Source organism: Hakea prostrata, chromosome 1 (genome assembly GCF_041222555.1).
Source record: "Hakea prostrata isolate BN-2017 chromosome 1, UWA_Hpros_2, whole genome shotgun sequence".
Lineage (NCBI taxonomy): Eukaryota > Viridiplantae > Streptophyta > Magnoliopsida > Proteales > Proteaceae > Hakea > Hakea prostrata.
The window spans coordinates 52,940,928-52,968,725 of record NC_142600.1 but is presented as its reverse complement, the minus strand read 5'-3'; the positions used below and the strand labels follow the sequence as shown (position 1 = coordinate 52,968,725).

Genomic DNA, 27,798 nt, shown 5'->3' with positions numbered 1-27,798 from the left:
AGGTAATTTTGAATTGAAACATAAAGTATCTCAACAAATGGCATCTCAACGAGTTCACTATGCACCAACCAGACTTCAACTGGACGAGACTCTGTGCAATGATAAAAGCATCTCTAACATACTCCCACATTTATAAACCAAGAATCCCCTTCTTCCTACTACAAGTATCTTCTTAATACTTAAAATGTTAACGTTTGCACGTTTAAATCCCGAACACTTAAAAGAACACTTTTAGTTGGATAGCAACTGACACATGCACACGAACTAATTGTAGCGTGGACCCCAACGAACTTTATAACTGCCTAGCTTAATTTATCTATTGTCTTCTTATCAAAAAAATAAATAAAAGTCATCAAAAGAACATTACCAATCAGGCCCCAGATTAACATGGGGGAGCAACTCAAAAGCTCTCATTGCTACAAGTACAACCCTCCCATTCCCCGTCTAAGAAACACTAACTTTTCGCGGGCATGAAAACGAATAAAAACCTTACACGGTGAAATCGTATTTGTTTGCACCCACCTCTCTCTTATAACCCTTCTCACAGGTGCTTGGCCAATCCCACATCAAGGCAACAACTACTAACTTCAGAAAATCATGCATGGCAGCCACACCCATCCCCAAGGATGGGACTCACTCTTCGCCCTTGGGAGATTGTTATCTTCATGCTGCTGAAGTAACAGGCCTAACGATCCTCTCGATACTCTGGGTTTTCTCTCAACATGACAAAGCCCTCCAAGATGGGGGAAAGTGGAATATATCTGCAAAAACCAAATGTCATCAGCTAACAGTGCACCAAAGAAAAGTGTGAACATCCATAATGGGTTCAAAGGTTCCTAGGTTATTACTTCTCAGTCGCCAGTTCAGCTCTATCACCAGCAGCCAAAAGGACAGGGGTTGAGTGTGTTTGGAATCCAGTTATGGTCTTGGGCCGACCAGCTTGGCCAACCACATCTACTGCTTGACCCACCCGAACAGGCACCGACAGAGGTTTCAAGTTCTCATCCACAGTCATTAACATCCTTGGCTGCTCATCAAAATCATCAAGAAAATGGAACACAATTAAACAAAATTTTAAACTCAAGTAAACAAAAAGGGTCTAGTTTGGGATTAACCTGCATTGCCAATACAAGGAAGTAAAGAACATAATGGTATTTTCCTAAGATGATTGATTTCATGTCCAGACAGGCATGCAAAAAGGTAACCAGTCCAGCTAGGGCCGCCCTGGGAAAAGAACAGAAACAAATTAATGTGGCACAATTGGTACAGATTTCCTCAACAAAACAAGGCAGAGAATAACCGACATACGGTGACAACAGGAACCGATCAGAATGGTATGGAGCCAAAGTTAGCAAACCCTTCCCTAGATGCACAAGGCCTTGAGCTATTCGCACCTGCAAGGGGGGGAAAATAAGCCATTACAAAGACGAGTGTAGGCCTTGATCAAAGCTACGCAGGCACGGCACAGCAGCCTCCTTCACTGGGTACACCCCTTTCTTCTTTTTCTCTTTTTCTTTTTTTTGGGGGGTTGTTTTTTTCTTTTCTTTTCTCTTCTTTTTTTTCTTTTCTTTTTTTTTTTGGTGGGGGGGGGGGGTTTGAAGAATCCCTTTCTTTTAGTCATTTACAAAGAACAGAAAAATGGCAAAAGGGAAACTAAGCAAACAAAAGCTTACACAGAAGAGGAGACTGGCTTCTTTGTAATAATAGCTTGACAGATTCCGAAGCATGCCTGCTATTCGAGCGTTGTTGGTACCCGCACCTATCAATCCTAAGGAGATGATGGCAGCCTACACAAACCCAAGAATACCTATTAGACTGCAATAAAACAACATGAAAAATAAATTCCAAGCATACAGCAAAGGACATACCATCGCTACTTCTGAATCTGTGTCATGGCTGAGTCTGCTTAATGTGTCCATAACATTGACCTAGTCAGAAACACCAACTTAGAAACTTCACACACTAATACAAACAACAAACACAGCAAGAGACGGCAAAATAACAGGCGAAAGACAGATGGAAAATGAATTAAAAAATAAATGGCAGCAAGAGGAAAGAGACGCAGCCAAGTACGTCGAAATAGACTGCACATTCTTTCTCAGCACTTCTCTTATGTTCATTTCAAGTATACCCCTAGTTCATTTAGCCCTCCTTCAATTGGGACCATATCGCTTGTTACCAAGTTGTTCCTAGGCCTCATTGAATATGAACATACCAACTTAAACATCTCTACAGGATTCATCAATTAATCGAGGTAACTCCCAGGTGAGCTCTCATATGCTCATTCCCTATCCTCGTTTTTCCACAGATCAATCTCGACATTCTCATTGCTGCCATACAAAACTTAATCAATACAACACGTGTCTAGCTTCCCAATCAATATGACGCCTCTTAGCTGCCTAATAACCACTCTAATACATCATGGCCAACCGAACAACATTTCTACAGAGCTTCAAGCTTTAAAGGAACTTATCGATCACACAATACTCTGGATGCATCTCTACACTACATCCTTCCCACTTTAATTCTCTGTGAAACATCCTCCTCTGTCACCTTCTTTATTTTGATGCCAAAAATATCTAAAATAGCCGCATCCAAGTTGCTGCATGCTTCATGTGTTAGGGGACACAAGTTGCTGATAGGTGTCGGCAAGTAATATATCCAAACCCCTAGATCTCGCTGTGTAATCGGCCTTCTAAGTTTGCTGCCTTGACAAGACAATTCGTCGGTGAGGAGACCTAACCATCCGCATCCTCTTCTCCCCATTAGTTACAAGACTTAGCTACAAATCCAATCAACGTCCTCATATGCAAAAAAACCTTGGTAAAAAGAACAAAATTCTTGTTGATTGGTGCGATTATGTATTATGTATCCTCCAAAAATATGACCAAATTCAGTCCATTCATACCAGAGGCCATTTCCCGCCACCAAAAACCTAAAACCCAGCAACCTTTCTTGAGAATAACTTTTCAAGATTCCAATCTCAAGAACCTAGATCTCCACCAGAACCATCCAGCGGATCTCCACCAAACTTTACCCTAGTTGAGGTCGAAGTTCCATACCCGCCCACCTGTTATTACCAGAACTGTTTCAAACTTGAAACAATCTCTATTCATCATTGCCAACACCTGACCTAGCATACAGTTGTCAAGGCATTACCATATTTTATTCCCCAAATTTCAGTTGCTTTCATTTACAAATCTTGGAAATAAGCGCTCAGCCCTATCAAGGATGCACCAACTTATCTAGAAGCCTGGCCAGATTTGTTAGATATCATTGAGAAAGTATAGTTAAGCAAGTAAATTCGATATAGTTAAGCAAGTAATTTCAATATAGTTAAGCAAGTAAATCCGATATAGGACAGAACATAAAGAAAATATGGCCGAAATATTGTTCACATCAAATCACATCACCCATTTTGACCTCGGTGGAATAATATTAGATGATTTGGGTGGCCGAAGACCAGATTCTGTGAAAAATTGGCAGGGTCAATCTTGTCTCTGAATGGGATAAGTAGGAAGTTGTTAGTTTCTAGTTTTTATATAGGCTGCAGATTCTCACACTCAAAACAGGTGTGACTGCAGAATTATTGCTGATGCACCTTCTTCTTCATCTTGTCCAACCCCCCCCCCCCCCAAAAAAAAAAATTAGTAAATGAAAAGAAGAAATCTCACAAACCCAGGAGCCTTACTAGCGCCTGCCATTCCATCTCCTCATCTTCCCCTCATTTAATCCATCTTTCCCTCCCATCATCTTATTCCTCCACTAATAACTTACTGTTTTCACTCTAACCAAACCATAATCACATTCATTTAAAAGTTGCAGCATAGCATTAACTCCAAAACTCACTCCGAAGTCTCAAGGGCATCTGCTGCCTGACTAAGTTTCTTTTTTAGAAACTACTTTTCCTGATTATTATCATTTTTTACCAATCCAACCATTGGGTTCAAGTGGGACTGGCAGCACTGTTTCATCTACACAAAAGCCTCATTCAAAGCAGATCCGATTGGAAATTTCTTGAGACAGGTTTGACTTAGAACTCTAAATTTCTAGCTTCTATCCTATTTTACGTTTGAGGGTTATTAGCTCTACATTATGGTTTAACACTTAGTCTTCCTTTTAGAATATGAGACATTTAAATACATGTAACAACCCTTCCCTTAAATGGTTGGAATTGAAATAAGAATATTGGGTTTCAATTGGGTAGGTAAGAAGAGTTATGTACAGAACAAGAAAAGGCAGCTCTCCCCCCCCCCCCCAAACCGGCTCCCACCAAAAAAAAAAACAGAAACTAAAAAGGGAAGATCAATTCCAACGTTACTCTCTCAAGCAATCTGGTCATTCTTGATCGTTCCCCCTCTCCCTGTTTCTTATTCTTCAGAAAGCTAACTTTCACTCTCTCCAGTCTCCTACCTTTTTCTTACCCTCCATTTTATACCTATATTTCTCTCCCTCAGTTTGTGCCTCATCCCCTAGCAGCAACACCACCCCCCCCCCCACCCAAAAAAAAAAAACACCAGAAAAAAGGCTCCTGAAACCACCAAGCCTTTTTAGTCCTGATGTATCAGGATATGATTCAATTTTGGCTCTATAAAACAGGCCAATCTGATCTATGATACTAAATTGGAATTTATAATTGGCTGGCTACATCACATACCTTAGGGTTGGAAATGCAAAGAAGACCAAGAGCCAAAGGAACCGCCCGACGGATATTCTGCTCTCCATATTGCAGCAAATGCTCTAATGATCGAATAGCCATCTCAAGACCCAGCTCTTCAGCCATTGCTACCATAGCAATCCCAAGAACAGCAGGACCCTGGTGGATCTCACCCTTCTCAAGATGCTGAGCACATTGCCCCAAAAGATGCTGCACCTGTATACAGAAACAGGGCTAAGAGCCTTGAGCACTAGAAATAATTGGACAGCCAGATAAGCAGTCTATGGATACCTTGAGCACATTTCCTGTTCCAGCATAGGCACAAGATAGCAGAGTCATGTCACAATATTTTCTGATCTTCTCATTGAATGTTTTGGAAACTTCAGAAGTGGCCTCAACACTTTCCTATCAGATACCAATAGTTCCAAGCAACACAGTTAAATTGACAAGCAAACTCCACCCCTAATAGAGCAGTTTAGAAACAGAGATGAAATTTTAATCATCTAGGAAACCCTACAGAAATATTTAATCACCAAAAAAAAAAACCTAGTTTTTCAATTCATTTACCTGTTTCCCAAGGTAAAGAAGACCAAGGCCCAGAGGCAAAAGCCGAGTAAGGGGCTCGCTAAATTCTGTATCACTCCGATCCATCAAGGCAAAGATTATGGCCTGTGCAACCTCCTCATTGCATGAACCCACATAGATCAAGCCCAACGAGATTGCAGTAAAGGCAATCACATCAAGAGGAGCTTTTGCATCTCCCAAAGTCGGAGATAGTTTCTTACGTATCTGGCAATACAAGAAATCCACCAGTCATGAAATTACATGGTTAGCATCCGGGCAGACAATAAAAAAAATATAAATAAATAAATAAATAATGATGCATACTGCACAACCAGTCTCTCTAATTCAATCTTGCAGTGATGTCAGGAAAACTTTTCCAAACCCACATCAAACTAATATTAGGCAGATTCAGACAAATGAATTTTGCCTTTTTATAAGGCAGCATCACAACTTCCCCAAATTCTAGGATACATCATAACTCTAGTAAGTCAGTAGTTTGATCTGGCTTAGCATGTGGAGTTTGTGCTGCAGGGTGGGGAGAGATGGATGTTATAACCATCCTTCAATAAGTTACGAAGCAAACAGCCACAATCATCTAACTTGATATCTAGTTTCCAACAGTAGATAATTGTCTCACTAATAGATAATGACAGAGCCCTGGACTACATTTAGAGAATAGACCCACCCATCTAACTAATTTTTTAGTCAACAGAAGATAAGATTTCATCCATTCATTGGATTGACACAAAGTCCTTTTATAATTGTACATGCGACCACAATTTTCTCACAGAATAAAAATTCTCCAATGACATGAAAGTCTACTAAGGATGGAAGATAATTCACCTGCTCATTCTGGGAACCTGCATAAGCAAGACCAAGGCCCATAATGGCACCAATTCGAACAGTTGAATCCTCTTTATCAATGTAATCACTTAAAAGAGCCAACGCCTGGAGGACGAAAACGCAATTAGATAAGGAAAAACTCATAATCAGCCCTAATTTCAATGTGTACAGAAACTACTGGACATACAGGATCACAGTCATTCTTGATACCACAGTTGACAATCCCAACTCCTAACAATGCACCGGCAATGACATGGTTATCATTACTGTGGAAATATTTGTCAATTTGTGCAAGTCCTGAATCAACATCCCATAGAAGAATCATACCCTACAAATAAGAAAAATGACATGAATTGCAAGTGAAAAGTGAACCCAAAAATGAACACCAAGATTTAGAAATATACCAGACTTGCAGCAGCACTGGCCTTCCCATGTTCCTTATTCTTAAATAGCCAGCTTCCAGTAGAACCACCACTCGAAGATTCTGATGGGACAGTCATTAGCTTATCCTGCAGAAAAGAGAGAAATTACACAAGAAAATTCAGAATGGAGAACAAAAACATGAATAAAAAAACTCGAACATCAAGTGTGTACATTACCTACCTGACCAAACCCTGCATTAACAAATGCATTCACAAATGTAGCTGCTAAGTTCTGCCTAGCAGAGTCAACACTTGCACCAGCGCTTGCCCGCCCATCAATCAAGTGCACCTAAGAAAATCAAATACATTAGCAAATAACATTCACTAAGTTTATAGTTGCACATGTGACCATATACATGTATGCAAGACGGAGAGGGGCCAGAAAAGTTTATACAGTAAGACTACAGTAAAACAGTGACCAAAATTTTGAGAAACTTTTTGGTTTCAACAAAGATTGAAATGAAAACCAGGGTCATATCCGGGTCTAGACAAGTTTCTGTCAAAATTCTGTACTTCAGAAAAATTTCAACTTCACTTAAATTTCAATATCATATCTATCATTTTCAGAGATTTTCCACTCCAAAATAAGATAACTTCCTAGAAAACCTCTGATCTGTACAAAGGCCCTCCCCCTGGCCGAGGCCCAGCCAAGATGGCACACCTAGGCCTTGCTGAACCCTACAGGGGCAATTTGGTCATTTTCCATCCCTAACTTGTTGGGTTTTTTTTTTTTTGGAGGGGGGGTTATGTTTTATTTTTCTGCGTCCAATTCTATTTTTAAGTCTTAGTTTGAGTTAGTTGTTGAATTCTAGTGTCATTAGGAGTTTTAAGTAAGACGCTTTATGGATAACTAGGTCTTTTATTTCAAGTCAAGATCGTTTATTTAATGTGGCTGTTATTTGTTTGTAAGGGGTATCCTAACTTAAAAAGGAAACCATATTTGAGTTATATCTAAGTCCTAGTTGGATCTAAGTCAAGTCTCACAGTTAAAGTTAAGATTATTTCGTTCTTGACGTAAGGCTATCCATAAGCCATGTTAAGCCAGTCTGCATTGAAAAAAGATTTGAAGAATTTTTTAGGGAAACTGGGTCGTGGCCTTCTTGGGAGGGCCACAGTGTATTTAGCTCCTTAATTCAATTGCAGCAACCATTCTTCAACAAGACAGCAACCATCTTCATCTCATCAACTTCTCCAAGTAAGTACACTCCCCCAGCCACCTTCCGCTTCATCCCAATCCCGCCATAGGCCTCCCCTCCCCTTCTCTCTCTTGCTGCCTAGGAAACCCCACCCCCTTGCAACGCAGCCCTCTAGATCCCTTCCCCCACCCCCTGTCAGCTGCTTAGCTTTCCTCCCCAACCCCCTGCGACACACCCAGACCATTCCCCCACCTCCCAAAACTCTTCAGCACCATCCCCCCCCCCCCCCCAAAAACCCCTCCCTCCCTCTCTTTTCTGACTTGCAGCACATCTGGAGAGAGAGAGAGAGAGAGAGGAAGAAAGAAAAGAAAGAATTGAAAGATTGCACAAGATCCATCCCCAAAACCCTAATTTTACCCCTTTTCCCAATTATCCCAACCCATTTGATTTGTGTCAATTGAGCTTTCCCACTGTAATTTTAAATTGATCCTTTTCATCCCATCTTAATTTTAAGGGATAATTACTGTTGCCCCCCTGTACTTTGATTTTATTACTAATAAAACCCTGTTCTTTAAAAAATTATTGTTGCCCCCCTTCCTTATAACGGTGTTAAGTAGCCGTTAAGTTTGAATATGTAATGTCCACTTTGTCCTTCATTAAAATTAAGAAATCAAAAGACGATACTACCCCATTTATAAAAACCAAATTAAATGTCAATTTTACCCTAACTTCATTTATTTTGAATTAAATAAATATTGGTTTTTCACCTTCACTAAACTTATTTATTTTGAATTAAAGAAATTGGCAAAATTCAAATTCGACTTGGTTTCCCACCTTCTCCTCTAGCATACGTAGGGAAGGAAACCACAATTTTATTTTTAATTTTTTTTTTTGGGGGACTGGTGCTTTTTTAATATTGGAAACGAAACGTAACACCTCCCCATGGGAGTTTAGACTTTTAACCGCTTTACTAACCCACCATTGACGAAACCACAAAATCTTGCCAGAGAAGGAATTAACGAAGTAGGTGATATTCAATTTCCAAATTTGAGTTGAATTCTATCTTCCCTCCTCTTCGGTTTCTATTTTAATTTTATTCAATTATTATTTCTTTATTTTTGTGATTTTTTTTTAGAGTAAAACAGATTATGATTATTTTTTTCTCTACAATTAATTAATGGTATTACTGTAACTTGACAAAAGGGTAAATAAGTAAAGAGATAAGTAAAAGGGTATTTTGGGATTTTTAAAAAATATGGAGATGCCACATCATCAGTAAACTAATGGAACTTAACAGTAGGGGGGCATTAGTAATTATAGACAAAGTTAAAGGTTGGATTAGTAATTTTGCAAAATACAGGGGATACATTAGTAATAAAATCAAAGTATAGGGGGGCAATAGTAATTATCCCTAATTTTAAATAATTCTTATCCCACCATAATGATCCAAAGTCTCCCCATGGGAATTTAGTAAAACCCTAAAATTTCCCTAACAACCCATTCCACAAATATTCCTTACACTTTAGATCAACCCATAGGATTTTCGGAACTAGTTGCTCAAAGATTCTGGGAAAATCCTAAATTTGAAGGAATTTTTCCAAGAAACCCTAACCCTAGAACAGGGTTTATTAGGGCTGCAACTGGGCCAGGCTTTTGCAATCCCAAGCCCAGCCCTATATGGTATAATTTGAGCCCATTCCCGCCCTGGCCCTGTCCCAGGCCCTAATTGGCCTTGTTCCTAGCTTTAATTGGCCATATCTTTGATCGTAAATATCAAATGTAAGACAGGTAGTAATTAAATACTTAAATTCCAAACTCAATTCTGGAAAATAAAGATGTCAACAAATAATCCAAAACTTAGATTCAATATGTATTTAACTATTTATACCCATTTAGATTTTAGAGAAATCTCTCTCTCTCTCTCTCTCTCTCTCTCTCTCTCTCTCTGTTTTTTCCTTTGGTTTTTCTCCAGCGAGAAAGAGTTAAAATTATTCATGAAATAGAATAAGTAGAGAGAAGAATTGTAATTAAATTTAGGCATATTTGAAAGTCAAGTCAATTATAGAGAATGTCACACAAACTCTTTTTGTAAACTTAGAAACATCAGAGATTCATAATTTAAAAGGAATCTGATAAATGAAAATTTTATCTTCAAAGTCAAGAATTTAAGCCGTAGGTAGGTATGTTTTCATTCACAACTATTCAATAAATTGATATCTTTATTCAATACAAAAAAAATCATATTCAAAACCTTGTTAACAAGTAAATCGACAACAATTTAGTATTCAACAAAAAAAAAGTATTTTTTTCATAGTTAAAGAAAATGATGTTTTAGTTACAAACATAGCTATATGTTTTTAATAAGTTTTTTTGAAATATCACAGTAGATTTGTTAGATATTCATGATGAGAAGTTAGGGTATAGATTTGTTAGATATTAATTCTTTATGTAATAGTTTTTATTATTTATAATATATTATCTCGCCTTAGTCAAAAAACAAAATCCATATTTTATTGAACTAAAAATGACTTTGTTGGAAAAATAAAAATTACCTTAAAAATAATATAAAAAGTGAATTTATAGTCTAATATGATCAAAGTGACTAAATATCAAAATCAAGACTCATATCAATGTTAGTATGAAGATCAGGGTAGAAATCTAGTACTGTAGTACATGATCATCGTCAAATTAATATTAAGATTAGAGCCAAAATTAGGGTCAGGATCAAGGCCAAAATCAAATAGATGCTTATTACATTGGTAATGAGGTTATAGTTTATTTTTATTAATTTTCTACAAAACATGATCATGTTTTTTAAATTTGACACGTGTCAAGTATCCACCTATATGTATTTAATTCCTCTCCATGTGGGTGGAGGGTCCAGAGTCTTTAGACTCAAATCAGGGTCAAGGCTAATATCAGGGCCAAGATTAGGGCCAGAATCAGCGCCAAGATCACGGCCAAAATCAGGGCTCGGGTCGGGTAGCCAAAATCAAGGCCAAGATCAGGGCTTGGGTTAGGGCTAAAAATCAGGGACGGGCCGGGATGGGCTGGGCGGGCCAGAGAGTAATCCCAGGCCCGCCCTTGGCCCTAGTTCAGGGCCAGAATATTTTGGCCCTAACCCGCCCTTAGGGCCAAAATCTTTAGCCCAAGCCCTATTCGGGCTCAGGGCGGGCTTAAGGCGGGTCAGGGCCGCCAGGGCCAAACTTGCACCCCTAGGGTTTATAGCATTTCGCATCAGAGCTAGACAAACCTGCAACACCAATATCCAGATGAATCGGTAGTAGCCAAAACCAGGAGGAACCACTAAGAGACTACCTCCATCGTATGCACATAGGAGATACCTTGCCCATCTATAGAAGTAGCCCCACAAGATGTCTAAGAAGATGCTGCCCATGCCTATTGGAAATTTGGAATGATGACAAGAGAGCTACAAAGAGGCCACAAGGCCAAATTTCTAGAAGACCAGGAGGAGACCTGAGCCCTCAAAGACTAGATCACAACAGATGCAGCAAAAGCCTCCAAGAAGTATAAGAACATGGCCAAAGCAACAACACCAGTTGGGGACATGCCTAAATAAGTATTTTCTCTACCCAAAGTTCACCATGCCCTTGATGTTGAAGTTAAAGAGTCGCTTCCCACAAATTTAAGAGTAGCACCAGCCCTTATTCCATGCTACACTGAGACTCCACCCTTGGTATCAAAAAGTTATTTGAAGGAATCAATGCCGAAGTTAAGCCAAAACAGTTGTATGCAGCAGAAGCATGGTGGAACAACAACACTACAGGGGCATAACTGATGATTTTGAGCTCGACAATGTGTCTTCATCAAGCCCCCCTTGGTTCTTTGAAAAGAAAGCACCTAAACTGGAGAATTTCATTCCTATTATTCCTACCTTATCACAGTTTTACCTAGGAATGGTGCTATCAACATCATACATGCTACTTCCTCTAGGAGATGCAAGGACAAGTTTCCACAAAAGGCTTCCCGACGATTGACCCAAACTCACAGAACAAGCACATTCACCAAGAGAAGAATGCTCTCGAGAGGGGGGAGAATTGATGTGAATGACAGTGCTCCTCCTGGCTGAAACCCTAGCTTGGGCCTCAACCCCCCCCCCCGGCGGAAAGACAAAGCAACTAGGGCAAGACAAATTTGGTCATTTTCCAATCCTAACTGTTGGTTATTTTATTTTCAGAATTTCTGTTCTATTTTGAAGTCTTAGTTTGAGCTAGGTGGTTCAGTTCTAGTGTCATAGGAGTCTTTCTTTCAAGTAGGACTCTCTACAGATAATTAGGTTTTAAGTCAAGATCTTTGATTTTATGTGACTGTTATTTATTTTTAAGGAGTCTCCTAACTGGCAAAGGAAACCCTAGTTAATTAGTTTCTAAGTCCTAGTTGAGTCTAAGTCAAGTCTCCCAATTGGAGCTAGATTCTTTCATTCTTGATGTTAGGCTATCAATAAGCGATTCTTTCCTATGTAAAGGCAGTCTGCATTGAATAGAGAATTGGACTCTTGAGGGAAATTGCGACGCAACCATCTTGGGAGGGCCATGGTGGATATTTAGCTCCTTGATTTGATTGCAACAACCATTCTTCAACAAGACAGCAACCATCTTCATCTCCAGCAACTTCTCCAGGTACACTCTCCCAGCCCCCTTCCCCTTCATCCCACTCCCATCATAGCCCTCCCCCCTCCCCTTCTCTCTCTTGCGCTAACTAGGAACCGCACCCCCTTGCATTGCAGCCCCCTAGATCCCTCCCCCCACCCCACCAGCCACTTAGCAGTCCTCCCCAACCCCCTGTGACACATCCAGACCATTCCCCCACCACCTCCCAAAACCCTTCAGCACACACCCCCACCCCTGTCTTTCTCCCTCAGTTCTCCCTCCCTCTCTTTCTGACTTGCAGCACATCTGAAAACAAAAAGGAAAGAAGAAAGGAAATAAAGAAAAGAAAGAATAGAAAGACTGCCCAAGATCCATTCCCAAAACCCTAATTTTGCGACCTTTCCCCAAGTATCCCAACTCATTTGATTTGTGTTAATTGAGCTTCCCCACAGTATTTTAGATTGATCATGTTCATCCCATATTAGTTTTAGATGATTCTTATCCTACCATAACAATACAAAGTCTCCCCACGGGAATTTACCAAAACCCTTTTAATTTCCCTAACAACCCAAATCCCTTTCCACAAATATTCATTATACTGGTATGCATTTGGTAACGTTTCCGTTCTAAGAGACCAGTTCTTATGCAAAACCATTTTTCAGTGTTTCTGTGCTAAAAGACTGTTCTTTGATTGAAAATGGGTGTTTGATAAATCCGTTTTGAAAATTTTTTCAGAACACTATTAGAATAAGTTGGTGTTTTATAAACTCATTCTAAGGTTTCAACAGGGACCAATTTTATCACTTCTGTTTCTATTCTTTGGTAAATACATCTTTTTGATATTCCGCAAAAGGCATTATTCAGACCACTTTTCTGACGGGTCCGTTCTTAAAGAATAGAAGAACGAACCGTTTTAACAAACGCCTCTAACCCATTCTTCCATTCCCAAAGAATAAAAAAATGCCAAAAACGTTTTCCAAGAACATTACCAAATGTGCCGTAGATCAACCCATAGGATTTTTGGGACTAGTTGCCCAAAGATTATGGGCAAACCCTAAATTTTAAGAAATTCTTTCAAGAAACCCTAACCCTAAAATTGGGTTTACATCAACCTCAGAGTTGACTCTCTTCCAAATCACTCCCATAATTGATGAGTCACGTATAAAATTTGATAAATATGATATGGTTTCTGGTTTTATGTTTTATCAATGTAAGCAAATCTTTTAATTGTTTTGATTGAATTATGAGAACTTTAATACTAGATATGTAGTAGAATATGTTCTAATAGCAAAAGTATACAGCAGCATACAGTATACACTACCAACCTAGGGTATGAAGCCAATACCCATTTTGGGGCAAAACATGTTTTTACAATCTAAGGGATTAAGTTGCTAAAATAGTGTTCCCCATAAAAGATTTCAAGACCTAATTTGAATATTTGGGCCTTGAACCGGTAACAGAAATCTGCACCTTTCGGCCAAAATTTTGCAATTTGGCAAAAGATGAAACCAAAAGTACAAAACTCCAAATGTTGATGCAAACATAGACACTTGCCGCTTTATGCCTATCTCACCTAGTGAACTATGTGATTTCTGAGCTCTATTTGGAAACACACATGTTTGAACCACCCACAAAAACTATAAAGAAATCAAAACAAACACGGGTGAAGCTTAATTTATGTTTAACAAGACTATTCTGCAGATCATTAGGGATGCTTCGTGTTGTTTGTCCATTTTCCTTAGGACATATGCATGAGCTCAAGCGATTCAATGATCAGGGTGGTTTATCAAATCAAATCCATCAGGCAAAGGGAATGATTCTTTAAAAAAAAATGCCAAAGTGTGTCGTATGCTGCCATTCCCATGAATCTACTCATCTCCTTTTATATGGAAGGACACCTCTACACCCTCATATGGAGGAAAGACATGGACAAATTGGAGTATCGGCATCACCATACTTGCCAAAAAGTATTAAAAACATTCTTTGGCAATTCAACTAATAGAACCATGGTGCAAATTTCGGTCGAAACATGCGAAATTTCGCATTTTAGAAAAGTCGAAACAAAATTCATGAGGACCCCAAAAAAGTCCTCAATTTCGATTGAAACTGTCGAAATTTCATCTAAACCTGGTTCAACCCAGCTGGACCAGCTGGTTCATGAGAAAAAAAATTCCCAAATTTCCTCGGAAGCTTGGGAATTTTTGTGGAAACTTGGGACTTTTACCAGTAAATTTTGTAGCTTTCCCAAATTTTCAATTTTTTTGTTTATTTCATGTTTCTCCAAATACCATGACAAATACCCCCTTCATCAAGGCTTCCCTATCCAAATTGTGTATTCCCTCAGACTGGCTATCTTAAGCATGTTGATGACCAGACTCATAAAGTTACAGTTGTCAATTACCTTGAAAACCATAGGCATAAAATGTCATGGGATGTCTATGTTCGATGGTTGGAGGAGAGGATGTTACAGGCATAGTACTACTCAGCTCACAGGATGGATCCACTTTTGGCACTCCCCTTGGCACTAAGTTGTACTTTCCTTCTATTGTCAACTATTTTGAAGTTAGAAATTACATATTGAATGTTATGTGCTTAAGTAATTAAGTTTATAGTGTACTTTTCGAACAACTCTACATTGATGTTATGTACATTGAATGACATATCTACATTTATTTTTAGCAAAATACAGCCAATGTGTTCTGTATACTCTAATTAGCTTAAATGCAAAGTCCCACACTAAAATACTCTTTAAAACCTGTCGAAACTTGCACGAAAAAGTCCTAAGTTTCCTCAAAATTTTCCAGTTTCCCACCTATGTTTCCCATTTTCACTAGGTCGAAACTTGAGTTTCCCTCAAATTTTTTTCTATGAATAGAACACTAAATAAAGCAATAACACAAAGATAGCGAGGGGACAAAGAAAAGTCAAAACCATGGTAGGAATAAGAAAACTGGGAATTGGATCTGCTGTCTTCAGGAGATTTAATGATCAGGTGGGCCAAACCTGAAACTATCAGATAAAGGGAATGGTTCTCGCAATTAATTCTTTAATGAGGCAATCAATTAAATAATATTTTTTTAAAAAAGAATCAAAACATAAAGCAACAAATAAACATACAGGAGGTGAGGGGCAATGGATGCCACACAATAAATTGTAGGATTAAGAACTGGCTATTGGGTGCCTACTGCAACCCATCAAATGAGATCCCAGTTGATCATTGAAGTTAAAAGCACCAAGTTGACAGCAAAAAAGAAAAGCCTCAGAGATCACAAGCAGCAATATAGCTTAAACACATAAACTTTATCAAATTGAATGCAAAGAGCATGAAAAGCAGTATAGAACGATTATAACTGATATTTGACAGGATGAGTGAGGAAACATGTCCAACATTTATGAAAGATGGCGAAATTAAGCAGGCAGTAGCTTCAATTGTACAAAATACTAGTACCTTGTAGATATCTTCTGGAGATTTGGGCTCCATCACCTCTATATCACGGGCAAGAGTAAGATAACCTTCACTTAGCTTTGTGTTATAGATAATTTCCTGCAATGCCTCCCTCTCATTATCATCTGCAGTTATCTCCTCATCAATTTCAAATGTGACACCCTGCATTGTGAATTGCCATCCTCACATGAATACCCATAACTTATTTCTAAAACAGATGGAGTCAAACTTTCATTCACAAGATGCTGAATCATGAAATTAAAACATCCACAATTTCACAAACACCATGTTGACCCGGTTTCTTCTTATCCACAAACCACAATTTCCTCCAATGGAGATCCGACAACGAGTTAATGCAAAAACCAATACCCCCCCCCCCCCCAAAAAAAAAAAAAAAAAAAGAAGAAGCCTGTAAACCTAGAGTAAACTGAACAACAGAAAGAAGGTGAAAATGCTCGCTCTGCTCCAACCAAGGAAGAACACAAACTAATCATAACTCCACAATTGGGAACTAATGGACAATAAGAAGTAGAGATACAAAACATGAACTGAAAAAGAAATTCAGGACATACATGTCGAGCAATGATGTAACAGAACTGTTTCCTTTGGAGTGGATCATCACAAGATGTGAACACCTGCTTTACATACTGCAAGCAAAAACACAAGCACATAAGAACTATGTTGCCTAAAATTGATCTTTACTGAAGTAAGTGAGCATAGTCCCCTAAAGGCATGAAAGGACATACAAAATTAGGGAAAGAAATTCCCCATTATTCATCCCAAAAAAAAAGAGAGAGAGAAAGAAAAGAAACTCTGTTATAAAATTGTTAGATAATTATGTCTAATAAAAATGAGGCAGAAAAAGAAAGGTTGAATCAATATTCAAAACAATTGCTAACCTGCATGTTATCAAGGAAGAGAGCAATTCGAAGTGCACTTGGGTACTCTTCAAACTTGAAATAAATCATATATGCTATATCAAGCACTAACATATCGTCTGGTCCTGGAAGATAACTACAACACATTACAGAACCATCAGTAAATTCACAATCAGAATAATGAGTAAAGCAGATTCTTGTTTCAGATACAATATTCCCAGATCACTGGAGTAACAGGACTTGTTCTAGGACACATTATTTAATATTTTTTCAATAATTTTTTTTTCAAGTGAAAGACTACGTGTAACTACTGCCAATTCCATAATCCACTCAAAAAAAATGAATAATGAAATTAAGAGAACGAAAAGGGGAAACAGGGAGAACTTTTGATTCTATGGGTTCGCGTAAGTGTGTGGTGGGGGCAGGGGGTGTTCCTTTGAAGCTAGAATTTTTAATTCATCAACAGTCACAGCAGTTACCTAGCAGAACTTGTCAGGTACAAGCATGTCCTTTTGTAATTGGTAGCATCAACATGTTCAACTAAAGTATCAAGGTCTTCAACCTGGACACATCAAGAAAAGTTGCCATGACCATTTACAAGCGACCAACAAAATGAGACTATCAAGCAAAAATATCCAAGGAATACCTCCATCAGCAGGTCGACAGCTTCAGGTTCTGCATTGTGCTGCAACACACAGATGAGAAAGGAAAAAACATTACATGCAAGGTATTCTAATTCATAATGCTGGCTCATGAACAAAACATTACACATTTAATAATAGATTCCTTATAAACCAGGTAACAATAAAACTCAGTGAATCAAAAACTATGAAATATCAAATTAGATCTCTCAAAAGGTGAATTGCTCACAAAAACTCTCATGAACTGTACCTTCAAATGGAAGACAACAATTTGAGTCACAAGCTCCATCAGATCATCTACTGGCACCTCTTCCATCTGCAATAAAGCAGGATAATGAAAATACAACATTAGACAGTGATCCCAGTAAGCTACACATTAATTTGCAGAAGTCAAAATGTATCCAAACATAAACCAGAATGCACACATTGCCAGTGAAGCCATAAAGGAGACTTATAAACATTTCTTTTAGAAGTACTAATATAATTCTTATAGTTTTTGCCTTGCACCAAAAACATGAACTTCTCTAGTTTTCCTTCCATTTTCAAAGCCCCTCATTAGACTTATTATAACAGTAGACAGATGTTGTTCTTTAAAACATCAATCATCCAACCTGTCTCTTCGCGAACTCCTGTGCAATTTCCCCAGCAAGGTTCCTGGTAACCAATAAATAATCAAGTGAGTATATAATAATTAATATTCTACACCACCGTTTGGATATCAAAGAACAAATCCACCAATTCAATTAATAGCGGAGGAACTTAAAAGACCTAATGAACACTTAACTTAAAATAGACTAGCCACCTTTGTATTTGGATCTGGTACACTCATTTTTGGGGCCCCAGAGAGGCCAATTTACAACTTAATTTCATGGGATTAAAGAATCATAACCATTACAACCAACCATTAGTTTATTTTAATCTGCATCAAGGAGTGATCTGACAAATTGAAGGATCTAAAAGAACTAGGGGCAGCCTAAAATGCCCAAAAGTGAGGCTGTGAAGAATGACATGTGCATATGCCTATGCAACATACAAAAAAAAAAAATAATAATAATAATAAAATGGAATTAAAAAAATTAAGTAACCCAATAACATTAACCTGATTGAGTTTGTTTGAGTTAAAAGCTGCTTACCTTACATACTCGTGACCCCATGACCCGATATCTCCATCTGAACCTAACAACCTGTACTTTAAACTCTCCTGCAAGAGTAAGAGAGCATTAAATGACCATTCACGACTAAACTGTTACAGTAACAGTCAGTTTTTAATAGTATCGATTTCTAAAACAGAGATGATGGAAATAGGAATTTCATTAAACCCATTAGTTGATCAGATATATGCACAACAAAGATCAAACAGATCGTATGCAGCCATATGAATAGATAAATTAGTGTTCCTGATGAGGACATCAGTGAGCAGTTCCGAGTTTACCGGCGACGCCGACGTAGAGATCATCCCACGACAGCATCTATGTAGATGGATGATGAGTTTGGAAGTTATCGGATTGCTAGGATCCTATGGTTCGATGAGAAGCGCTGCTCATAGGCAATTTGTCATGTTATTTTCCTTAATCATAGTGGCTTGGGTAGTAGTTTGTTATTGAAATATTTTAATTTCATGTTTAGGTCTTTATGGGCTGGACCTAGAGTCTATTTTGACCCAATTTTGAATTCTTTTGGGTTTGGGTTATATTTACTACTTAAGTGGGGGTTATTTTGGGAATTAAACATATAGGGTTGTGAGGGATCAATTTTTTTATTTAAACCTTGTATGGAATTCGTTTTTGGCAATCAATGAATGAATGAAAGAATTAGAAAAAAGAGCTCACATTGCTTTTTTTTCTCTCTCTCTCTCTCTCTCCTGGCGGAACCAGCACTTCTCTCTTTCCAGGTAACCTCTCTTTCCTCCTTTCACCCTTGTTTCCCACTAGAAAAATTCCCCTTGCTCTCCTCTACAAAGATCTACTCTCTTTTTTCTCGAAAAATACCTAGTTTCTTTCCTGGAGATCTTCTTCTTCTTCCCCAAACCCCACAGTTGTTCTGTTTTTTTTTTCTTTCTTCCCTCTTTCCCTTATTTCCTTTTATTTTCCTACCCTACGGCAATCTAGTTTTTCTTTTGTTAGTCTCCCTTCCCTTCTCTTTGTTTCTTTTCTTTCTCTCCCTCTCTCTAGTCACCTACTCTCTTTCCTAGGATACACCATTACTACAAAATATGTTTTTCTCCTTTCCTAGCATTCACAACTACTTCAAAATATTTTTTCTTTCTCTTATTTCTGTTCCTAAATGCTTTCTAACCCTTGTTTTGCAGCCGGGATCAGCAGGTAACATTACCTCTCCCTAAATATTTCTCATTTATTATTTGGCAGTAGTTTTGTTTAAAACAAAAACTTCCTAAGACTCCCTTTACATTGTTAATTGTTGAATTCCTTGTTAAAAGTCTGATATTGATTAGGACAGCTCTATTGTCTTTAAGTTTCTTAATACCCTTGCATTCAATTTAGTGTTATGGTGCCAAGATCCCCATCCCCTTGTTTCCCTATTGATTCTTGTTTAGTTGTGCTTACCAGTAGGACTTATTGTGTTTATTTCTCTACTTTAGTTGTCTTACATGCATGATTAATCAGATTTCAAGTGCTGCAAATTCCTTCTTTACTATCCGTCAAGAATAGGTGTTCAATTCTAAGAGTCTAGTAGCCCACTTTGTAGGTCCCTAGTTTCTAGGGTTTCTCCTACATCAGTTCCATATCTATAGACACTAAAATGAGGGGCGGGCCTTGGCGCAACTATCTAAGGTCAAGGCATTGAAACAGTCTCTTAGCAAAAATTGCTAGGGTAAGATTGTGGTAGGTTAAATCCCCCCCCCCAACTCTGCTTGTGTGGAAGCCCTCGGCACCGATTCCACCCTATCTATTAATACTAAAAAGCCTATGTTGGCGTGATGTTATTTTACATATTACCTTCAATTCACAGACCGAGAGGAGAAATGTCAAAAGCTATTAAGAAGTGGTACGTACTATAGTCGATGCCCTAAAGTATCTGTCAAGTTTGTGCCAATATCCTTTGCCTGGTCTCCTTTTCTTGAAACTTGGTATTATAATACCTCTTTTGTATATGTAGAAAACTAAAAGAAAAAGAACCTTGCCTAGGTCTTTCTACTTCTATATCATTTTCTCATTTTCATTAAATTCATCAAGAAAACTAAGTGAATCTCAGACGAACTTCTTGATGCAAACAATCGATCATAGACAGCCAGTCAGATAAATTAAAGTAACCCACTGGTTACATCAAATAGGCCAGCCCTAGTTCAGGTGGGATTCAATTAATAATTTACTTCACCATCCTTTCAACGAAAAACAAACCCTAGTAAACATAGTTTTCATCCTGCCTCCTAAGCGACAAGGCAAACACCCATATTCAAGGCAACCCATCTGTCTCTAAGCACCCAGATCTGTTCTAGTCTAAAAATGGGTAAAACAAGGGAGCAAAACAGAGGTGGGGGAGGGTAAGAAGAAAAGAAACTGAAAAAAAACAAGAATAACAACTTGAACAAGACTCAAGCACACACACAAACACACAATGGGCACATTTTCATTTAAAAAGCCACTCGACTCAGGCACCTAGGCACCCATAAACTACCAGGACTACGTATTGGGTCCATAACACCCGTGTTATACTAGAACTTTTAAGTTAAGAATCCATTAAGATGCAGTTCCACAATCAATTTGGGCATCTTTCCAGTCGAAAAAGCCTACCGTTGAGCCCTCCATCCAATGATTTAACCTTATACTAGGGCCACCTTTAGGGACTAAAACAGGTTATCTAGGATATGGACAAAATTAGCTCGTCAACAAGCACAATTTTGTCTCTTTACCATTCAACTTGGTTCAATTATTGCAGTTTAAATTGTCTTTTGACTACTTAAGTCAGTCAAATGACTTAAGAAGTTTTAACGTGTAACAGGACCACAAGTCTCCACACATGGGAGGACTTATGTTTTTATGCAAGTTGCTAGTCACTTAGTTACCTTTTATTGTAAGAGTAGTTCTATTCCAAATAGAATAGAACAATATCTTGCAATGCGGTAAATAAGTTTCCTTAATGTAAAAACCATTTACCCAACTATACTACAATCTTAAGATTGTTATTTCATTATTTTGTATAACAAAAACAGTACAGCCACCGCTATAACTAAATTGATTGCCGAACTTAATAAGAATGACACTACTGTCCCTAAATAATGTAAGGCCTACTCTTACCAACCTCCTACCTGCTGTGGAAAAAGATCAGCATATCCAAATTTGAAAAAGTTGATCATTCAACCATCAGAATTTCAAGATGTTGAAACAGATGCTACTGTTTGCTCTTATTCAAGCTGGGGTCCTCACATAGAATCACTATACTGGTTAGACTGACATGCTAGGATTTGGAGGCCCAACCCAAAAAGGACTGGCCTAATGGGTTTTGGTCTAACAAGAGTTGGACTTAATTAATCAAATTATTTCAGCCTTTTAGTTATCTTTATTTGTTTTAGTTTTCATACATAAGAGAGAGTTAAGAGTTCCAGTTAATATATTTCAAGTTGTTATTGTCATGCTAGATATCTAATTATTTCAGTTTTATGTTAGCTTGTAAGCTAGTAATTACCAGATTGAATTTAATAGACTTGATATGAGCATGTGTTATTGTGTGTTTATCCACCTTTCCCTGAAGGTCTCCCATTCTCAATTTGGCCATTGTTAAGCCCACCATAGAAGACCTATTCTCAGCTGCATCAGTTGCATTTACATTCAGCTATCCCAAACCAGAACAGAGTGTTAACCCTGTTCTTGGAGCAAAGCGACTAGCATGGATGAAGACCGTTTTCAATATTAAAATCAGATTCTGAATTCCACTCAATTAAGTTGTATAATTTCTATATCTTTCTTGACATGATTGAGTGCACATTAAGCGAGAACTATGCTTTGGATGATGTAGGGGCAAAGAATTATATAGCAGCAAAAAATTTTGAACTTCAAAAAAGGGAGACAGCATCTCATACCAAATGGATAAATTCCAAATTCTAATTGGAAACTTGTCTAAAGTAAATACCAGTTTTCCTAATCTTTGTGACTGATGCTCTTCTAGATAAGCTTCCTTTGTCTTGGAAATCATCTAGAATGAATATGAAACACAAGAAAAAGGACTCGGGTGAGGAACTTCCTCAGACTATAAGAGAGAAATTTTTGTCAACCCTTCCTCTAACCCTAAAAGACTTGACTCAAAATTCAAACCAATCACCAAGCCAATTTTGTTAAAATTATGCTTTTACCCTTCAATCCTATTTGTCCAAGGAATACTCCATAACTCACAGGTTTAACTGCCAGTTAGTTGTCACTTTTTGCAAACATTCTCCACCATGTTAACTAGACATATCCCCATCAATAACCCTAACACTAACCTTCAACTTGGCCCTATACTTGGTTTTGTCTACTTGAATTGGCTGGTCCCATAGAGATCTTGGTTGACTGGTACCTAGTTGACCTTTCAATCTAGGGCTACAATAATAAGTCTAGCCATGGAGGCTTTCAAACTCTCCTCTTCTCGCTTCTAGAGTTATTCCTGCAAATATTATTTGTATAAGTATATAGACAATCCAATCATGAGCTAGGATTTCCTACTCTTTCTTTCCTTCTTTTCTTTAATTTATTGACTCATAGGAATTTTTTAAGGTCAATATGAATGGTTGTAATCTGTTCCATTATTCAATTAGCACAATCAAAATTCTTCTCCACAGATTACTCTTCTTTATCAATCATGCAGTTCACAGATGGATTTCCTCACAATCTAGGTGATGTAACCCAGGGTCTGAGTTAGATCTTCAGGTTCTTCTTAGATAAGAACCAGCACAAAACTAGGGTTTGGAGGATTTGGCTAGGGTGAAAGAAGACGATCCCTGTTGATTCTGCTGTATAGAACTGACTTATATTGCTGTCCGTTCAACTTGATTAAGGTCCAATTGATCAGACTTTTACAAAATCAGATTTCTGGAAACTTAAAAATTCTGCAAAATTCTAAGGTTGAAGATGAAGTGCTGGTTTTTCCAAGGTTGGGGTTGCAGGGCTGTTTTGAAGAAAATAACAGTAGGGATGACACCTAGGGGCTTATGCGATTCCAATGAGGGTACAATGGGTTGAAACAGAGCAGGGGGGAGGGGAATCCTAACAAGGTTGGGATTTGGAAGCCGTGGGGAAGAGAGGGGGAGTGGAGGAAAGTCACAGTGGCTAGGCGAAGGGACTGGAGTTGCAGAAGACTAAAGGGGAAGGGAATTCTAGGGCTTGCCGGAGGTAGAGGAGCTGCTGGTTTGGGGCGGCAGCCAAGAAGGAAGGGGTGGGGGAAGGCTTGTACTTGTATGCTGAGAAGGTTTGCCGGAATTGCTGCTTGAGTGCTTCAAGAAAAAGAAAACAACTTGAAAATTGCAGAAACAATAGCTCAAAACCACCCGTAGGTCCCCACTCCCCCCTTGGGCTCCCACAACTATCAACGTCAATTCTTCAATTAATTTCCTTCATAAACTCAAGCTCAAAATTACAATGCAAGAAGAGGCTTTTTATAGCCCAAAATAAAAGACTCTTATTGGGATCCCAACACTAGACTACCACCCCGAAAAAGGAATCAAATTACTACAAGACCACAACCCTTAGATTGGAATCTTGTTAGGACACTCAACTAAACAACATCCAAATAAAAACAAACTCTAAAAGATAACATCCTCTCTAGATAAGGAATCTTATCCACAATTTACTAACCCAAAACAATTCTCAAACTACTGACTCAAATAGAAAACCAAAAGTAAATCCATGACCCTTGGATCAAGGGATTCGTCAAGACCCATAGAAAACCCCTCAAGGGAGGCCATGGAAAATGACCAAAATACCCCTAGGTATTCCTCCAGCTTTAAGTGTCTTTTTTGGGTATGGTTTTTGGGCCCAATTTTAGGGAGCCCAATCCTGGTTACATCAACTCTCCTCTTTTTGAAAACATTCATCTCCTAGTGAATGTGTTTGTCATGTGCTTCTGGGTCAACTCTCTAGAGGGCTTGTAAGACCTCTCATCTTACAGTGCAAAGGGAGTAGTAGGTGTGTTGCTAACTTGCACCTTTCCTTGACATAACCTTGGTGGAATGGGACCTATAGCAATGTAATCTTCAATCCTAGGGGCCTCAATGTTAGGAACCCTAGAAGAGAGGATGGAGTCGATTGCCATGCCGTTGGAGCCTTTCTGTCAGCACTTTTATCATCCTTGTCGCTATGGGCCTTAGCAATTTTATAATATCTTCCCCAAAAAGGAAAGAAAGACCCAAGAGAGGTCCAATCTCACATGGAAGTGGTGCTGGTATGGACAGGTTTAGCAATTTTAAAATATCTTCCCCAAGAAGGAAAGAAAGACCCAAGAGAAGTCCAATCTCACATGGGAGTGTGGTGCTGGTATTGACCTGATATTTGTGGGCAGCAATGCTCATCCTATACTGTGAAGAACCCTTGGAGGAGTGGGTGCCTCAACTGTTTAGTTGCTAGGACCTTCTCAGACCCTTCTATCACCTCCTCCGTAGGAAACTGTTGAATTGCTGAAGAGGGGGGGTGGGGGAAGGTCACAGAGTTGCAAGGGACTAAAGAGTAAGGGGACTCTAGGGCTTGCAGGAGGTAAAGGGGTAGCTGGTTTGGTGCAGCAGCAAGGATAGGAGCTGGGAACAGAGGGAAGGGGTGGAGGAAGGCCTATACTTGTATGTTGAGAAGGCTTTTTGGAATTGTTGCTTGAGTGCTAGAAGAAGAAGAAAACAACTTGAAAATTACAGAAATAATAGCTCAAAACCAGCTCCAAGTCACTCCTACAGCTCCCACAAGTCTCACAGTCAATTCTCCAATCAATTTAATTTTTCATTCATAAACTCAAGCTGAAAATTACAATGCAATAAGAGGTTATTCATAGCCTTAAAAAGAAAAGACTGAGTGTGGGGTTGGAATCCTTAATAGATGAGGATCCCAATACTAGACTATCACCCCCAAATAGGAATCAAAATACTACAAGACCACAACCCTTAGATTGGAATATTGTTAGAACACTTAACAAACTCTAAGAGATAACATTGTCTCTAGACAAGGAATCTTATCCACAATTAACTAAACTCAACACAACTTAAAAGGGACTACAATTTACAAATTACTGACTCAAACAGAAAGCCAAAAGTAAATCCACGATCCCTGGATCGAGGGGATTCAGTTAAGACCCATATTGAGCCCCAAAAGGGGGCTTGAAAAATGACAAATATACCCCTAGGGTATTCGGCCAGCTTTAAGAGCCCTTTTTTGGAGCTGGTTTTTTGGCCCAATTTTAGGGGAGCCAACCCTAGTTACATCACTAGGAAGATCCCCAAGTTCTTTTTCTATTACCCTCTATCTGCTATGCATCCATTTATCTTCTAGATCAAATTGTCATTCAGTTACAGGGTTACAACACATTTCCCAAGATCAGTTTTGTACCTTTTGTCAGTTCCCTAAAATTTCTTCTTCTGCATATGTTACCCTAATTGACAGGAGAAATTCCTAATGTGTAGCTTAATCAGTTAAATATTCTTCAATAGATTTTAATCTAATTACATTCTGAGACTACAACCAATACATGCAGCTAATCTCACCAGTATCACCAGCACTTAGAAAAATAGTTCTTAAGTCAAGCAAATATATTCTTAGGCCACCGAGACTACTTTCCCAAAGTATGCTCGTGACCAGAGATGTTCCCTTAATTCCTTTAGTTAGCTTTTTGTCCTTTGTCTGAAAATTATAAAACGTTGCATATTTTGATTATTTCTTATTTCCTCTTTCATTATCTGGTTTGAAGTATAGGAAGTTATTTTTCCCAGAACCCCTGTTAAAAGAGTTGGGAGAACACCAAGCTCATGGGGACAAAGTTCTTTTCTCATCTATTGGAAAAAAGGAAGCAGACAAAAAGCCTGAGACACAAATAAATTTTGAACCTGGAGCCGAACAGTTCAAAGTAAAATAGCATTATAAAGTTGTTTTGCATACCCGTTCTCCTTCAGCAGACATGGTCAAGGCCAAAACTGAAAGTATGTCTGCTAGGAATTTCTGCAATAAAATGTAGAGAGGGAAGATCAGTCACCACATAAGCAGAAGTGCTCTTTGACCAAAATTATGGAAACATAAGAACAAACTGTTCGTACTTTCTCAGGAGAATCATTCATTGTTTCGTAATATGCTTTTAAGTTTCCATAGTGAGGACGAAGAAACTTTAATGGCTTTGGAACCGAAGTCATTGAACTCGTAGATGTTCGGATCTCCTGTCTACAGAAGAAAGAAATCACATTGTCAGGCTACACTGTAGATAAAGCTACCTCCATGCATAAATGCCTGTCTACAAATTGGAAACAATGTTGCAAACAGATATATCGGCAACAGGTTACAATTAAAAACGTTATGCTACAAGTTCTGAATGCATTCCTTCCTTTGCGAACAAAATCAAAATAAAACTTCATTGCACAATTCTGCAAAATTTGGCAGAGGTAAAGAGCCAGCAACATCCACAGAACAGCCTCTTCTATGATATAGGATACACAAAAATAAAAGTAAATATGCACTCTCTAGACAGTGTTCTTCCGGGACTGCAGTATCCAGAGACATTCCTGTCACGGAGAACTGGACTGCCCTCATTCATGTCCCCTTCACTAAAAAAATTTCCTATCCATTGTAAAAGTAAAAGCATGCACACAAAAGGCATGCTTCCTAATTCAAAAAATATTACCTGACAAGTAAACTACAAGGCATATGCATGAAATTCATACCAACCGTTTAACAAAACAAACTTTTCAAATAAACATTATTCGAAGTAGGACAGGGCATTGGATCACTGTAAAATGCAGCAACCAAAGTTACCCATTACAAGGGTTATATATTCTAGAAAGTGCATAGTTCAAACGACCAAAAACTTCAACGGCACTTAACATCGCTCTTCAAACTTCAGCTTCTCCAATCCCATTCCCAATATATCATGTCGAGTGGTCTTTCCAATTTCCTTATACTGTTCTGCCCTACTAAGTGCCATAACGTGAAAGCCCAAACCAATAAAAATCGCCTCAAATAACGAAATTTGAAGAGACTAAACTACCTCATACTCTCGAGCGCGACCTTCTGCAAGCCCGGGTCAGGATCTTGAACTCTCTCAACATAGAGCTCCAACTGCTGCTTTAGGGCTAAATCTTCATCTGACTGAAATTAGAAAGCAAAAAGACGAAGAAAATCGAATGGCTTAGAAGATGAAGATAGAACCTCAATGAAACGATAAAAGAAAATTAAGAGAAAAAATTAAATGGAAAGTAGGGTTTTAAAATTACTAGATCTTCCTCCTTCTTCTCGTCCTTTTTCTTCTTGGGGTCCTTGGAGGGGACCTTCATCGACGCCTCGTCTCGGTTTCCGCCCTTTTTAGGGTTTGGATCGGTCGTCATGTTTCAGAGATCGACAAAACTATCGAACAGATGAACGCTGAAGAAGGAAGAGACTGGGACAGGTCCAGTTTATCAAGCTTTTGTTGAAGAACTGGATTTCCAATAGT

At 38.5% G+C, this 27,798-nt stretch overlaps 1 protein-coding gene across 1 annotated transcript; it reads right to left on the bottom strand.

Annotated features, from left to right (window-relative positions):
* LOC149029128 (26S proteasome non-ATPase regulatory subunit 2 homolog A-like) lies at positions 1-27,798 on the bottom strand. Its single transcript, XM_089140497.1, has 25 exons — positions 27,581-27,798; positions 27,355-27,455; positions 26,414-26,534; positions 26,259-26,318; positions 18,330-18,397; positions 17,808-17,850; positions 17,447-17,512; positions 17,202-17,240; positions 17,035-17,117; positions 16,577-16,691; positions 16,250-16,324; positions 15,681-15,839; positions 6,668-6,775; positions 6,469-6,573; positions 6,252-6,392; positions 6,065-6,169; positions 5,225-5,446; positions 4,949-5,062; positions 4,658-4,873; positions 1,869-1,928; positions 1,674-1,787; positions 1,309-1,394; positions 1,116-1,224; positions 849-1,027; positions 1-761 (listed from the first exon to the last, which is right to left on the bottom strand). The coding sequence occupies exons 1-25, from the start codon at positions 27,689-27,691 to the stop codon at positions 686-688; spliced, it is 2,676 nt and encodes an 891-aa protein (XP_088996623.1). The 5' UTR covers positions 27,692-27,798; the 3' UTR covers positions 1-685.